The sequence below is a fragment of the Echinops telfairi genome, unplaced genomic scaffold (genome assembly GCF_000313985.2).
Source record: "Echinops telfairi isolate 266 unplaced genomic scaffold, ASM31398v2 ScPeMD7_1;HRSCAF=3_0, whole genome shotgun sequence".
Taxonomy (NCBI): domain Eukaryota; kingdom Metazoa; phylum Chordata; class Mammalia; order Afrosoricida; family Tenrecidae; genus Echinops; species Echinops telfairi.
The window spans coordinates 75,657,847-75,671,802 of NW_022103896.1; the positions used below are offsets into that span (position 1 = coordinate 75,657,847).

Here is a 13,956-nt window from a genome sequence, read left to right on the forward strand (position 1 = left end):
CAAATCATCCCTCAGAAATCTGTTCCCTACTCATACCGCCTCGATTTACTTATTGATATGTAAGGAGACAATTGCAATCCTGCCTTTTGCAGGCGCTTAGCCTGGCGAATCTAATCCTGGCCTGCTCCCCGCTTTGTCAAACAAAAGTCAAGTTTCCCTCTTTCCCTTTCAGCACCTCTGTTGCTCATCCTTGAAGGGCAAGACCAGGGTTGGGAACAGAAAACAAGACAACACAACAAAAACCAGCCAGATTCTGGGACACAGTTTTGGAAATTTGTTCAGTGAGAGACCACAGCAAGTTGGTAAACATAAGTATCATTAATTATATTTCCTCGCAAGTCCCTCCAAAGCCACACTACAGGTCAGTGGAGGATAAATAACATTGGTTACAGTCCAAGGGACACTTCGTGTTCCTGTAGACCCTGTTTGTGGACTAAGAGGACTTCAAGCGCTGTTGGACATCTATAGCTTCCGGTCCAGATGACAATGTAGCATAAAGAAAACGAAAAGGTTCACAAACAGACTGAGAAGCAGCATCATGATGAACGGAGAAAAGATGAGCGTGGTCAATTGGCCCCACAATCAACACCTATGCAAAGAGCAATTAAGGAATCAAACAACGTATTGCATTGGACACACCTGTGGCTTCAGATCTTTCGCGTCCAGAGACGTGTAGCAGACCTCTAAAGAAAGCATGGAGCCCGGTGGTGTAGTGGGTTTAAACGTTGAGCTGCGAACCACAAGGTCAGCAGTTTGAAACCACCAGCAGCTAGGGTGGGAGAAAGGTGAGTCTTACAGTCCGGAAAACCCACCAGAATAGCCCCACTGTGTCCTATAGGGTCGCTATGACGCAGAAGGGAGTTTCCCATCCCATTGTTTTGCTGTTGTTGTTGTTTTTAATGTGAGCAAGTAGAATGTCGAGGTACCTCTGCCCAATCCGGTTCTCTGGGGTTTATTTAAGAGACAACGGAAGGCCGCACACAATGCAACAAGGTCCCATCCCTTTTCAGGGACAAGTGGAGTCACTCCACCCCCCCTCCCCCACCCCCACCCTACCCCTGGCCAAGGTCTGGGGAACGAAAGCTCATCATTGTAACTCCCAACCCCCTCCTCCAGGCACTCAGGGCTTCTTGGGAAATTCAATCCCTTCCCCCTTCTGTGGCCTCAATCTCTGCCCCGGCTAAGAAGGGCTTCTTTGAGAAAGGGCCCGGCGGCAGGCGGCCGCCAGGGGGGCGGTGCCGGGGGAGGGCAGTCCACCAACTTTTGCCCGAGCGGCTGCCGGACCGACCCCGCTGGCTTCCGCGGCGGCGGCGGCGGGACCCGCGTCGTAGGCGCGGCAGGACCAGACCCCGGGGGCTGCGGGCGCGCGCGCCGCTCGGAGGGCGCGAACCCGGCGATTCGCGGCGATGGACGGCTTCTCCGCGGAGCTGCTTTGGCGCGGGCTGCTCAGCCTCCCGGGCCTGGCTCTGGCCACGGCCCTGCTGGTCCTGGTGCTGTGCCTGGGCGGCCGGCGGAGCAGGTAAGCGGCCGGGCGCCCGGCCCGCTGAGTGCGCGAGCCAGGCGGCGCGGGGAAGCCCTTCGAGATTCAAGTGCGGAGCCTGTGAACTTGCAGCGTCCTGGGGATCGGGTGTAATTGCATTACGGAGGCTCCTTGGGCCTCGTTCCCCTACCGACGCGTACATATTAAAGCGCTGGGACCCGAGTTGGATTTGCTGCTCCAGCCTGCGTTGCAAGAAGCCCTGGGTTTGCGAGATGCAGTTCGCATCCGCCGTGCCTTTAGCACAGACCCCTCGGCGGCTTCTAGCTGATGGTTCACGGCCTAGAATTCACAGAGGGCTTGGGCCCAAAGCGAATCAAACCCATTGCTGTGGAGTTGCTGCTGACCCATTAGCGAACCTAGCGGATGGAGTAGAACTACCCCAAGGGGGGCTGGGGCTTGCAACCTGAGCCGCTCACTGGTGGATTGGAACCTGAAATCTGTGTGTCGGCAGCGGAGCGCTTTCAGCATCGCGCCACCAGAGCCCCTTCATAGAGCACAGAGGGAGGGGACCCTCTCCCCTTTTAAAATATATTTCTGTTAAGAGAGAAATGCTTCGATAAAACAATTCTGGCTGCCGCTCTGTGCCTCAGTTTACCTCACTCTACCTCTTGGGAAAAATTATATCGTAGTACATACGTCGGGGCCTGGGTGAGTAAGCAGTCTCAGGGTTGGTATCTGTTTGCTGAAACACCTGGCAGCCCTATGCCAGGGTGCTCCTACAATTGCTTTTGAATTACCTTCAGCAAAACTGTACTTGACTTCCACTTGGATCAACGATCAATGCTCATGAAAGCAGCAAGCACGCAATCAAAGGGCATCCTGCCTTGGGCAAACCTGCTGCCAAGGACCCCTTGAAGTGTTAAAGATGACTAAGGTGAGCCTGACCCAAGCCAAGGGATTTTACTTGGCCCCATGCCTAGGAAAGTCAGGCTGTGAATTAGAAGATGGAAAAGAATCGATGCCGGTGATTGTGGTGTTAGTTAAGAACACTGACTGTATTCCGGACTGCCATAAGAAAATTCTCTCAGGAGAAGTACAACCAAGAGTGGTCCTTAGAAGCCAGGATGATCGGACTTGACCTCACCTTTGGACTTATTATCAGGAGGGAGCAATCTCGGGGTCAGGACGCCATGCTCGGTAAGGCAGAGTCAGTGAAGCAGAGCACGATTCTCAGGGAGGAGTCGATACAGGGGAAGGGGAAGCCTGGAAGAGGGCAGGAGACTTTCCAGGGATATCTGCCTTTCCTTGTGGGGTGTGGAACTCTGCGAGCCTCTGAGACATGGCCGGGCCTGGCGCACCTACAGGGTGCCCCGGCCCGGTTCTGCCTTGCCCAGCTGCATCTATTCCCCATCTCCTCCCTGCCAGACCCTCGGCCTGGGCTTGGGACTCCGCTGCATCCCTCTTGCTGGAGAGCCCAAGATGACCCGCAGAAGATGATTCAGGATACTTTAACTTCAGAGCTGTTGTTTTTTTTTTTATATTAGAGAACTTCTATTTATTTTCTAGCGGTAGAATCAGGGAAAGCCTGTTAAGATGCTCATTTAGGTATGTCTTTAAAATTGAGGAGTATTCCTGGTGCAGTGGATTAAGGGCTGCACTGCTTACCGAAAGGTTGGCAGTTCAAAAGCATCAGCCTGCTCCTCAGGATAAAGATGAGGCTGTTTGCTCCCATAAAGATTTGAAGTCTCAGAAATTCGAAACGACAATTCTACTCTGCCCTATTAAGTCTGCACAAGTAGGCATTCTACCCCATGGCAGTGGGTTTGGTTTAAAGCGAGACCTCAAACAAAGAAACCGTTCTACTCCCACTTTGTATTCAGAGCTGGAGGAGGCAAGGATGTTCTAGAACACTGAAGATGATCCCAGGGTGATGTGGGGTCACAGATGAGAAGGGAAAAAAAGGCCAGATGGGCCTTTTCTCCCAGCCTCCTGACTGTTTTTCTTGGTCCCACTACAAAATATTCTGTGGAGACATTCATGCTATCCAATGCCAGACCTTCCGACCAAGGAAACTACTTAGTGCTTCAGTTCTAGATGGCATTGCATTCTCGAGGCAGTTGACTGTGCAGTCCACCCGGTACACGGCCATTTGTCCTAGTGCAGAGGAGATGCCGCGACGCTCCTTGTAGTATGTTCTTGTCCGTTCTTTCTCGGGTTTGGGCCGTTCACGTCCATGCTGGAGACAACGAAAGTGCAAAGAGAGGAAACTGACTGAGTGTTCCTTTCAGATTCTTACAGATGTTGTTCCTATGCATTCATAAAAATCAGAGGATCATAGTGTACATTCTATGTTACAGTTTGATTTTCCATTTTGTAATACATTTCCGTGGTGTTTTGTGTCAGATTATAAAAATTGCTATTTTAATGATTGCATAGCATGCATACCATAAACACACACACACTCACACACAAACATGTACATAGATAAATGTGTGCTTTTATGAAAACATTTTTGTAGACTTGCAAGATTGCTCTCAAGATGCATTATGTACTCTATACTCCCATAGATGTTGCCAACTACCCTAGACTTCACTTTGTGTGACTACCCCTGATCCACAGCAGTGCCTATTTTCCACACTTCGCCGTCACCGTGATTATAAATCACATACATTTTGGAAATCTGAAGAGAGAAAATGAAGGACTTCTGGCAAGATGGCTGAGTGGCTAGCCATCACTTTGGGAAAACAATGAACATTATCTACCAGATATTTTCCTGGGCAGGCAGGAGGAGGGGAAGCAAAATTGCCCTCACTGGAGAGTCACGACATTACAGGACTGAATCACGGTAGGGTATTTCCCCATTGGCTTGAGTGTGAGGGCTGGCCTGCAGTTTGAAGGGAATTTCGGTCATGGCGGTAACCTCCTGAACTGAAATCTGGGCTTTGAATTTAATTGGCCCTGCAGAGCCTCTTGGAAGCCAAAGTTTTGATGGGGCTTGCTTTTTCATCTCACTGCCATTGAGTCAGAATTGACTCATGGACACCTTGTAAGAGCAGAGTCTGATTGCCCCCGTGGGTTTCTGAGATTGAAACTCTGGCGTAGAAAGCCTCGTCTCTCTCCTGCAGAGTGGCTGTTGGTTTCAAACTGTGGATGAGCAGGCCAGCTCATAACCACGGTGCCACCACTGTGTCCAAAGGGAGTCCTGGAAGTGTCATGATGTTGTCATGTTGACATGTTACTACCCAGTGAGGAGCATCAGTCTTTCTCTGCACACATTCTTGTTCCGAAATGGGAGTGATGGTGCCATTTGTGGGCGAGGCCTGAGGTTAAATATAGAAAATAGGCATTTCTCAAAAAGCCTTGGTGGCATAGTGGGTTAAGTGTCAATTACTTTTCCTCTATTTCCTTTGTTATTCTTCTAGGAGATCATTGGCATTCTAGATGCTGAAGTTGTTACCACTGCCTAGAGAATGAGAGAAAGAATGAAAAGTTAATTACATTAGTGGAGGCTCTCCTTATTTCTTCTTCCCCTTTTCTCCAGAAGAATGATAGGAAAAGGAGGTGGGCAGTTGGTAGCAAAGTCATTTTTTCACTCAGGAGTGTGCTGAACTTAACAAGCAGATTTCTGTTATTTTGTTTGGTTCTGAATTCTAAGAAAGGTGATACAAAGCTCTTGAGTCTGCAGGCCCATCTGTGGCTCTAGATTAAATGTCTACTTATTAGTGTTGTACCACCTATGTCCTTAGTATTCCCTTGAGTTTGGATCAACTTATTGCCATTTGAGGCAAAGATCTGCTTTGCTTTACTCCTGTATTTTGTTAAAAGAGAGAGAGAGAGAGAGACTGAAGGCAGAGAATATTCCTATTATATGCTCAGAGAAACAGGTGAGCCCTGAGTCCTGAAAAGCAAGTTTTTCCCTGCTAAATTTATCTGGGAAGCTAAGCACAGCTGTATAGATCAACACTGATGATTGCTCAGTGCTGCCATCCTCTTCGAGAATGATAAATCAGCAATCAAGTTAGAAACAATGCTGGATCAGCATCAGTTCAATAAAAACCCTCAAGCGTTTGCCTTAGCCATGTGTAGCACATTATGCATCGGAGGCTTTCTCCCTCCCCATCCTCAGCAGTGGCACCTTCAGGCAGCAGATAGGGTAGTGTAAAGTAAATGAGGTGACCACGAGGCAGAAATGAACCTGGATCCAAACCCAGCTCCACCCACTCCCTGTGGACATTGGAGAGGAGGATGGAAGTGAACACTGTTGCTGTCCTTCTGTGGGCAAACGCTTGCCCAGATGTTTTGTGGTTGTCAATTCCCTCACTCTTTACCCTCGGTCTATGGGATAACCACTGTCACGCTGTGTGCGTTTTGTTTTGTTTTCAGAAGAGACCCAAACAACAGGTGATTGATTAATTTGCCCAAGGTCACAGGGCACTCGGGGTAGAGCTAGCTATTTTAGATCCAGCACCATTGCATCTTTGGTATCCAGAACAATGTCCTCTCTCCCTGAAAACTTGTGCATATGATATACTACTTCGCAAAGGGGCATTAATGTTGCAGATGGAAAAGCTGACCTTAAAAGAGATGATGATGGCATTATCTAGGTGGGCTTACTGTAGTCACAAGGGTCTTTCAAACTGGAAGGGAGGTGGAAGAGAAGTCAAAGTGATGGGATCTGATGATAAAGACCCCACCATACCTGGCTTTCAGGATGGAGGAAGCGGCTCGGGATGGATGAAAGGGTCCTGGAGCCAAGGATTGAAGGCAGCCAAGAAAGGCTGGAAAAGTCAGAGAACCAAGATTCTTTCCCAGGGTCCCCGGAATGGAATGCAGCCCCGATTCTCTTGATTTTAGCCAGAGATTCATTTCAGACCTCTAGCCTCCACACGTGTAAGATGGTGAATTTATATGGTTCAGTTTGGGGTTATTTGTTACAGGCACAAGAGAACACGGACACATTACTGCAACTGCAGCCCACCCATGCTCTTGGCATTGACCTACCCAGTTTCCTGCAAGAAGGTTCAAAAAGGAAGATGGGGCTTTGGATGCTGCTGCTAGTTACCCATAAAGGGAAGGCCTAAAAGCAGCCATCTCGAAATAAAAGCAAACATCTCTCAATACTCAGGGCCATTGACACTGTGCAAACACATAATTGTTTGAGAGTTTTGGTGCAAAGATCATAGTTTGTTTTGCACTATTCTGCGTGTCTCTACTATCAATTCACAAGTGAATTTGAGGTATATGTGACATGAAGCTATGTAGAAACTAAGATGTAGGATGCAGGCAATGAGGCCCAGGATTCTTCTATCACAAACACCCGGATATTACTGCTCCCACAGCATAGAATCCAGGAGCTGGGGTGGGGCGTGAATAAGAGGCTCTAAGGCAGCGGAGGTTGCCCGATTCATCACAGTACACAAAATTACAGTTACGAAGTAGCAACGAAAATAATTTTATGGTTCGGGAGGTTCCCCCACAACATGAGGAGCTGTATTAAAAGGTCGCGCCATTTGGAAGGTTCAGAACCACTGCTCTACGGCCTTGGGAGGGAGAGACTTCAGCTGCAGGTGCAAGATTAACAGCTTCTTTAGGAGAATATTTTTGTGCTTTCTCCAAAGTAAAACCCCATTGAAACAACTCCAAGCTACTGTTCTGTGAAAGGCAAAGGACACAGCGCTAGCGAGCTGCACTGCTGAACGAGAAGGTGACATCGATCACAGCGTGCGTTTTTATAGCTGAAGTGCTCAGCTTTATGGCTTTGCCTTTTTTTCACCCCCCAACATGAAAGTATTGGGTATGGGATCATTTCTTTTGTCTATAGAAACGTGGACAGGATTAATTGAATCTGTAATTGCTTAATTCAAAAATTAATAGAAATTTTAATGAAAGTATAGCCATATAGGATTTAAATTCATTGTCATTTTCTACATAACTTTATCCCAAATAGTTGATACTAATGAGGAAGAAACTTTGGAAGATTTATTTCAGTCCTAGTGCCCATCATAATGGCTGGTGCTGCATAGTGAGGGGATATAACCAGTATCAATCAAATCCACTTTTTCTGACATCAAGTATGAGGATAATAATCAACATAAATCAAAGCCCTGACTTTTTACTTCTCAGTTGAATTCTAACATCAGCTCTAACATGCAGCCCCTCTTCCTCAGAGCCTGGTTACCCAGAGCTCAGCCAAGTCTCACGCGGCCCTACGAACTGCCAAGTCTCACGCAGCCCTCCGAACTGCCAAGTCAGCCCAAAACTTCAGACCCGAGCCGTTAGTTTGAGGGTCTCCAGGGCTTTCCCCATTTCCGACTTCCTAGCTATAAATCCCAGGTCTCTACTGCCCCTTAGAAAGGCCAGTCTCAACCTCAGAGGTTCCAGGCCCCTTCTCTTCTGACCTGCCCCCTCCCACAATTCTCTTGGGTTTGATAATATTTGCTGAAACCATCCGCGGAACTCATACATAGTGCTAAACTTATGAGTACAGCTGTGTTGTCGCCAAAAAAAGAGATACAAATAAGGAGGCATCCAGGACAAGGCCTGGGGGTTTCAAGGCAGAGCTTCCATGTCCCAAAAGGAATGTGCTACACTCCCATGCACCGTTCTCATTCCAGAACTAACTAGGCGCCATCGTGTCCAGAGTCTTCACGGGGGTCTCATGATACAGGCATGATTGAGTGATTTGGGATCTACCCCCACCCACCAGCTGATATCACCAGGAAGTCTTTCTAGCCTGGCCAAACTTCACCGGTATCATCTCATTAGTAAAAACACTCAGGTATGCTCTACAGCTGGCAAAGGTACCGCAACTACTCAGGGTATTCCAAGGGTTTGGGGTTACCACTCAGGAGCCAACCACAAATACCACGCTGCTTGAATTAATGTAAACACTAAAATAGGCTTTCAGTGAATATCTGTTAAAAGACTGAAGGGTGAAGGAAGGAATCAATGAGCAGACAGTTCTAGAAACTGATTTCTTAATGTACAAACTGGATATAAAAAAATGAGAAACCAAATGCCAGACATAATCTTTTTTTCACCTATGCCTCAATTTAAAAGTGAAGATTTCATAAGCAGGTACTTACCTGTCATGAATATTTGCAAATGGAGACCATATTGGCCCAATAATGATGCTTTAATATAAACCACCTGAAAACATAGTGTCGGCAATGCAGCCAATAGCCCTCTCTGTGGCAAATAACACATTAAAAAATACATATTGTTCATTTCCAAGTGTAGGTACTGGGATTTCATAACTGTGCTGAAGACTCCCCTCCCTGGTATAACTTGGCAGTGTTTTGTTTGCTTTTTTAATATTACGTTGTGAGTTTTCAGGGAACGTTTACACAGAAAGTGAGGTTCCCATCTGATAAAGTCGATATAAATTGTTTGGTGGCATTAGTTATAGTTGGCACAATGTGTCAACAGTCTCTTTATCTGTGTTCAGCTTGTACTTCGTGTACTGCAGTTCCTCTGCCTCCTTAGCTTGTCACCTTTGATGTTATAAGACTATTGATCTCTTGGGGGCATATGGATAGTTCGTTCTTCAGTGGGGGGCTAACCTTAACAGGGAAATATATTTCATTTTGTGTGCATTTCTTGGCATTGTGCTTTATACAAGATATCAGAGAACCCCATTGGACAAGGGCTGAGTCCGTTTTTGATTATTCACATCCACTTCCATTATTCGCCCACAGTTTTAATCTTCAGTCCCTGCTGTGGATTAGACTGTGTCCCCTCAAATGCTACTTTAACAGCCCAACCTCTGATAATGATGAACGTGACCTTGCTTGAAAATAAGGTCTTTAAAGATGTTACCCGTTCACGTAGTCAGGATGGGTCTCTATCTTCTATGAGTAGTGTCTTGATAACAGAGAAAAGATACAGAGGTGCACAGAAGGAAGATGGCCCAGAATTGTCAACTACGACCAGAAAACAGGAGAGAGCCACGGATCCATTTCCTCCCACAGTTTTCAGGTGGAATCAACACCACCAACACCCTGATTTTTCTGACTCCTGGCCTCCAAAATTGGGAGAGTAAATTTCTGTTGGTTTGAACCTTCAAATGTGGTACTTTCTGCAACAATGAACTCCAAAGTAAAGAACAATTGCGAGGATGGTGCAGGACCAGGTGGGGTTTGAGCTGTGGTACTTAGGTTTGCTCTGAGTCGGAACCAACTTGACGATACCTGAAACAATAAGAAACTAATGAAATACACTTAAAGGAATTCATGTTAAAATAATTTCTCGCAGTCCATTAAAGAGACCAGGTTTACTGTTTGAAAATTTAAAATTGCCCTGGTAGAAGTTTTGCTTTTGTGTTAATTGTGACTTAAAACTATGAACACTGAGAACAATTCCTTCCATGAGGACAGATAGTTTGTTGTTTTGATTGCTTAAAGTGAGAACTTAGTGTCCTGGTATTGTATTTTGGTGGTGCTGCTATTTTGGACAAACAATGTGAAGGAATTAACTTCTTAAGCTAGTTCCATATTGTTGACTCATTGATGTATTTTTTTGTTTATCAAGTATAGAGTACCAACCAACCAATTGTTTTTTTATGGTTGCTGTGCAGTGGACTCCAACGTGTACTGATTCCAAGTATATCCGAGGAGAACTCTGCTGACCGTTTGGTATCAGGGTGTCAGGCCTTTCTTCTGAGGTACTTCTGTGTGGACTTCACTAACAACCTTTTATTTTTAGCAGCCCGGCCTGTTAACCATTTTCACCATCTAGAGTTTTCATAATAATAATAAAACAGCTCTTACTGAGCACTTCTCCTATGCCCATTATACATAACAAGTGCTTCCTATGCACCATTACATTAGATTTTACTGAATCCTCTCTAATAACACCTTTGCTCATTTTATTGGGAAGTAAGTGTATTAGTTTGGGTACCTTAGAGAAACAAATCCACAGAAACTCATGTATACGAGAGTTTTATATAAAGGTTAAGTGCACATCAAGAAAACATCCCAAACGAGTGCTGCCCAAGCCCACAAGTCCAACATTAACCCATTAACCCATATGTCCAACACCAATCCACAAAGTCCTCCTCCATCTCACAAAACAGACGCAATGATGCCAACTTCAGGAGGAAAGCCAAGTCAGTGAATGTGTAAGCATCTCAGCGCTGGCAGGGGTCTCCACACGGCTGCTCCAGCACCCAGGGTTGCATCAGGGTAGGTCCATGTGGCTTCTCCTCAGGGATGTCTTGCAGGAAATGAGCCTTGTCAGTTAAAGCAGAGCACTGGCTAAGGCAGCTGCACCCTGTTTGTACCATCAGAAAGCAAGAATAACAATTAAGCAATTAAGTAACATCTACACCTTAATTCTATAATCCTGTGATATGTTCCCCCACCTATGAAAGTTTGGAAGCCAACCACTTCATGCCTGGTGGCAGTGGTGGGAGTAAGTCATAGAGAGTTTAAATTATCTTTTGTTTTGAAATCCTACACTTGGAATGTAACAGAACTCAGATTCAAACTCACAGTATTTGACTTTAAGCACAACGTCTGGATCATGATGTATGCATGTATGTTTGTATGTATTTGTATTCTTTTTAACCCCTGTTGTACTGATCTTCTATGTTCACTATGTCATTTGCTAAGAATGAAATTACTAAGGTCCACTACTACTGGAAGTTATTTCCAGGAGACATTTAAATGACATGAATTTATACATTGGACTTAAAAATAGAAGAGTATATTTCATCTAAAACAAATATCAAACAAACAAAACAAACCCAGCCCATAATAGTCTGTGATCTACTTCCAAAACATCAGCTAACGAACCCCCCTGGTCACAATGGCTCGATCCCAAACTGGTTATGAAAGCCACGAAACTGGGCAGCAGTTTGCTCACTCTTGTGTGGTGTGGCCATGGGTTGGGATCCCAATGGAGGGCAGTTAACATCTTCCTCTTGTACCAGGCTGTGTGAAAGTCAGACCTCTTAGATAATGTGGGCAAGTGCCCGCTTCCCTTACACCTCTTACAGCTTTTGCGCCTACTTACTCTCTGGTTGAGCGGAGGATTTGGGATTCACCAAGGGTCTGGTTTTCCTTAGTAGGTGTTTCAGGTGTAATAGAGAACAGGATAGACGAGGCAGGTCTCTGCCCCTTGAGCAAAAAGTGGTGGGTAGGGCTATTCGGGTCACTTTTTAATTCTTTCTGAAAACATGTAACTTGTTATAAGCTCACTATTTTCCAAAGAAGAACCATCATGAAGGAACCTGGAGTTAAGGAAAATGATAGTTTGACCCACTGGGGGGGAAAATTGAAAATATTTCATGGGAGTCTATTTTAAAACTCTCCTAAGTGGAGCATGTAAGCCGCTACATGCATCGTTCCTCCAGTTATTATTACAATTAGGGGCGTGGGGGGAATCTCAGAAAACCAAACTACTACTGAGTCGATGCTAATTCATAGCAACCCACTGTGGGTTTCTGAGACTGTAACAGTTTACGGGAGTAGAAAGCCCAGTTTTTCTCTTATGGAGCTGCTGGTGGTTTTGAACTGCCGCCCATGCAGATGGCAGTCCAACACGTAACCACTAAGACACTTAAGGAAGGGCTTTACATTTTGAGTGAGAAAGTGTTATAGAAAACTCACTGTCACTGAGTCTATTCTGACTCCTAGCAATAGGGCAGAGGAGAATTGCTCTAAGTTTCTAAGATGATAAATGTTTCCTGGAAGAGCTAGCTTCCCCTTTCTTATCGAATGCTTAGCTCACAATGCCAGCAGGGCCCCACGGTTCGAATGACACCTGATGCAGAAAAGGATGGTGGTTCCTGATCTGTGTTTTGAAGGCTTTCTTGCCATTAGTGAATTTTTCATTTAGCTTTAGATTTTGAATGACTTTTTTTTTCACACAGGCAAAGATTCACAGTACTGTGTGCAGATTGTGTGTAACTTTGCCCTTATATTTATTTGCAGCCATGCATTCAACTTCTTTCACCATCCGTAACACACACATATATATGTGTATAATCCAAACTAGTTCTTCCCCCTTTACTTGTCAGTGTGTTGTGCCATATGGTGTAAAGCATCATGCATCATGCCAGAAGTTAAAAATATTCCTAGAACATATGAAATCACCAGTCAACTGAAAAAGGGTAAAAGCATTTGACCAAAGCATTTTTGACTCTGGTGCATTTATTTGTATAGGGTAGTGAGTAGCTTAATACACAGAGTTCTAAAAATAAGATATATTTTAAAGATAAGTGGATCATATTTCTTAAGGGAAGGAATTAAAAATAAAGTTATTGTGTATTTTATTGTCCTACAGAAATTCATTCAAATCAGTATTTACTTTCTAAAGTTGGCTGTATCAATGTCTCGGACTTTCCTAGTGTATTTGCTTCTCTAGAGTAACAATTCAACTTGAGTTTTCCAAAGCTAAGGCCTTGTGTAAGGAAGGCCTCGTAGAGTAGAGCGACAGCCAGAGGTATGCAAAGCTCAGAACTAGAATTCATCACGCAAGGAATGGTGACTAGAAGGGCCATATTAATTGACAACGCACTACTCAAGTTGATCGTGTTAGAGCTCATGGAATCAAACCATCAGAGCAAAGCAGCTGGGGACTGTTTTTCTCCGACAATGAGAAATGTGATTTTCAATGACTGAATTAAACAAAGGTGGAAAGCTTCCTAGCCATGGGTTAAATTTGTTTACACCACAGGGATGAGCTCTTCTATGAACTAGAGAAATTTCTGTGTCGTGTTCATGTTAAACGGCACAGATCCATCGTCTTACTTACTGACTTTTTCCTCTAGACTGATGAGAATTATTCTCCTCTTTATTTAATTACCTCAAAATTGTTTTATTTACAGAATGACCTACCTAGGGCTGATTTTTACAGAATGGGTCTATAATAGGCTTAACTTATTAATGCTTCTCCTCGTGTTATGAGTTGTGTTCGAATCCTGCTCTATGGAGGTGAGGGGGTTAAGTGTTGGGCTGCATCCTGAAGACTGGCAGATCAAACCTACGAGGTGCTCCATGGCAGGAAGATGAGGCTAACTAGTTCCGTAAAGATTTACAGTCTTGGGTACTCTACAGAGATGAGCTCTGTGTTGGGATGGACCCACTGGGCCCTCCGTGTCTTCCTGCTCCTTTCTCTTTTATTGGTATATCGTTTCTTACGTAGTAGCTGCTCCACTAAATTCAAGATCTGAAAAATGTTCCAGCAAAAACTTAATCCAAGAAACATTCATATATGTAATTTGTTCTTGTGTTTTTCCCTATGTTCATTAGAGACCGGCTACACAACAGGTTCTTTAGTCCTAAATATAACTTGATGAAAAGATTCTATTTCACTCTATGGGAAGATAAAAATTAGTTGTTGCAGAGTTCGTTCCAGCTCCTGGTGGCACCCTGTGTGTAGGAGCAGAACTGTGCTCTATCGGGTTTCCATGGCTGAGACTTTGGGAAGTGGATCGCCAGGCCTTTCTTACAAGATAGCTGTGGGTGGAGTCA

The 13,956-nt window shown here is 45.0% G+C and overlaps 1 protein-coding gene across 1 annotated transcript in view; it reads left to right on the plus strand.

Annotated features, from left to right (window-relative positions):
* Nucleotides 1-1,406: 1,406 nt before the first annotated feature.
* The window catches only part of LOC101656322 (cytochrome P450 7B1), a 197,936-nt gene continuing 185,386 nt past the window's right edge, over nucleotides 1,407-13,956 (plus strand). Inside the window, exon 1 of the mRNA XM_030884853.2 lies at nucleotides 1,407-1,519. Coding sequence (XP_030740713.2) covers nucleotides 1,407-1,519 — 113 coding nt within the window. The remainder of the gene's footprint in view (nucleotides 1,520-13,956) is intronic.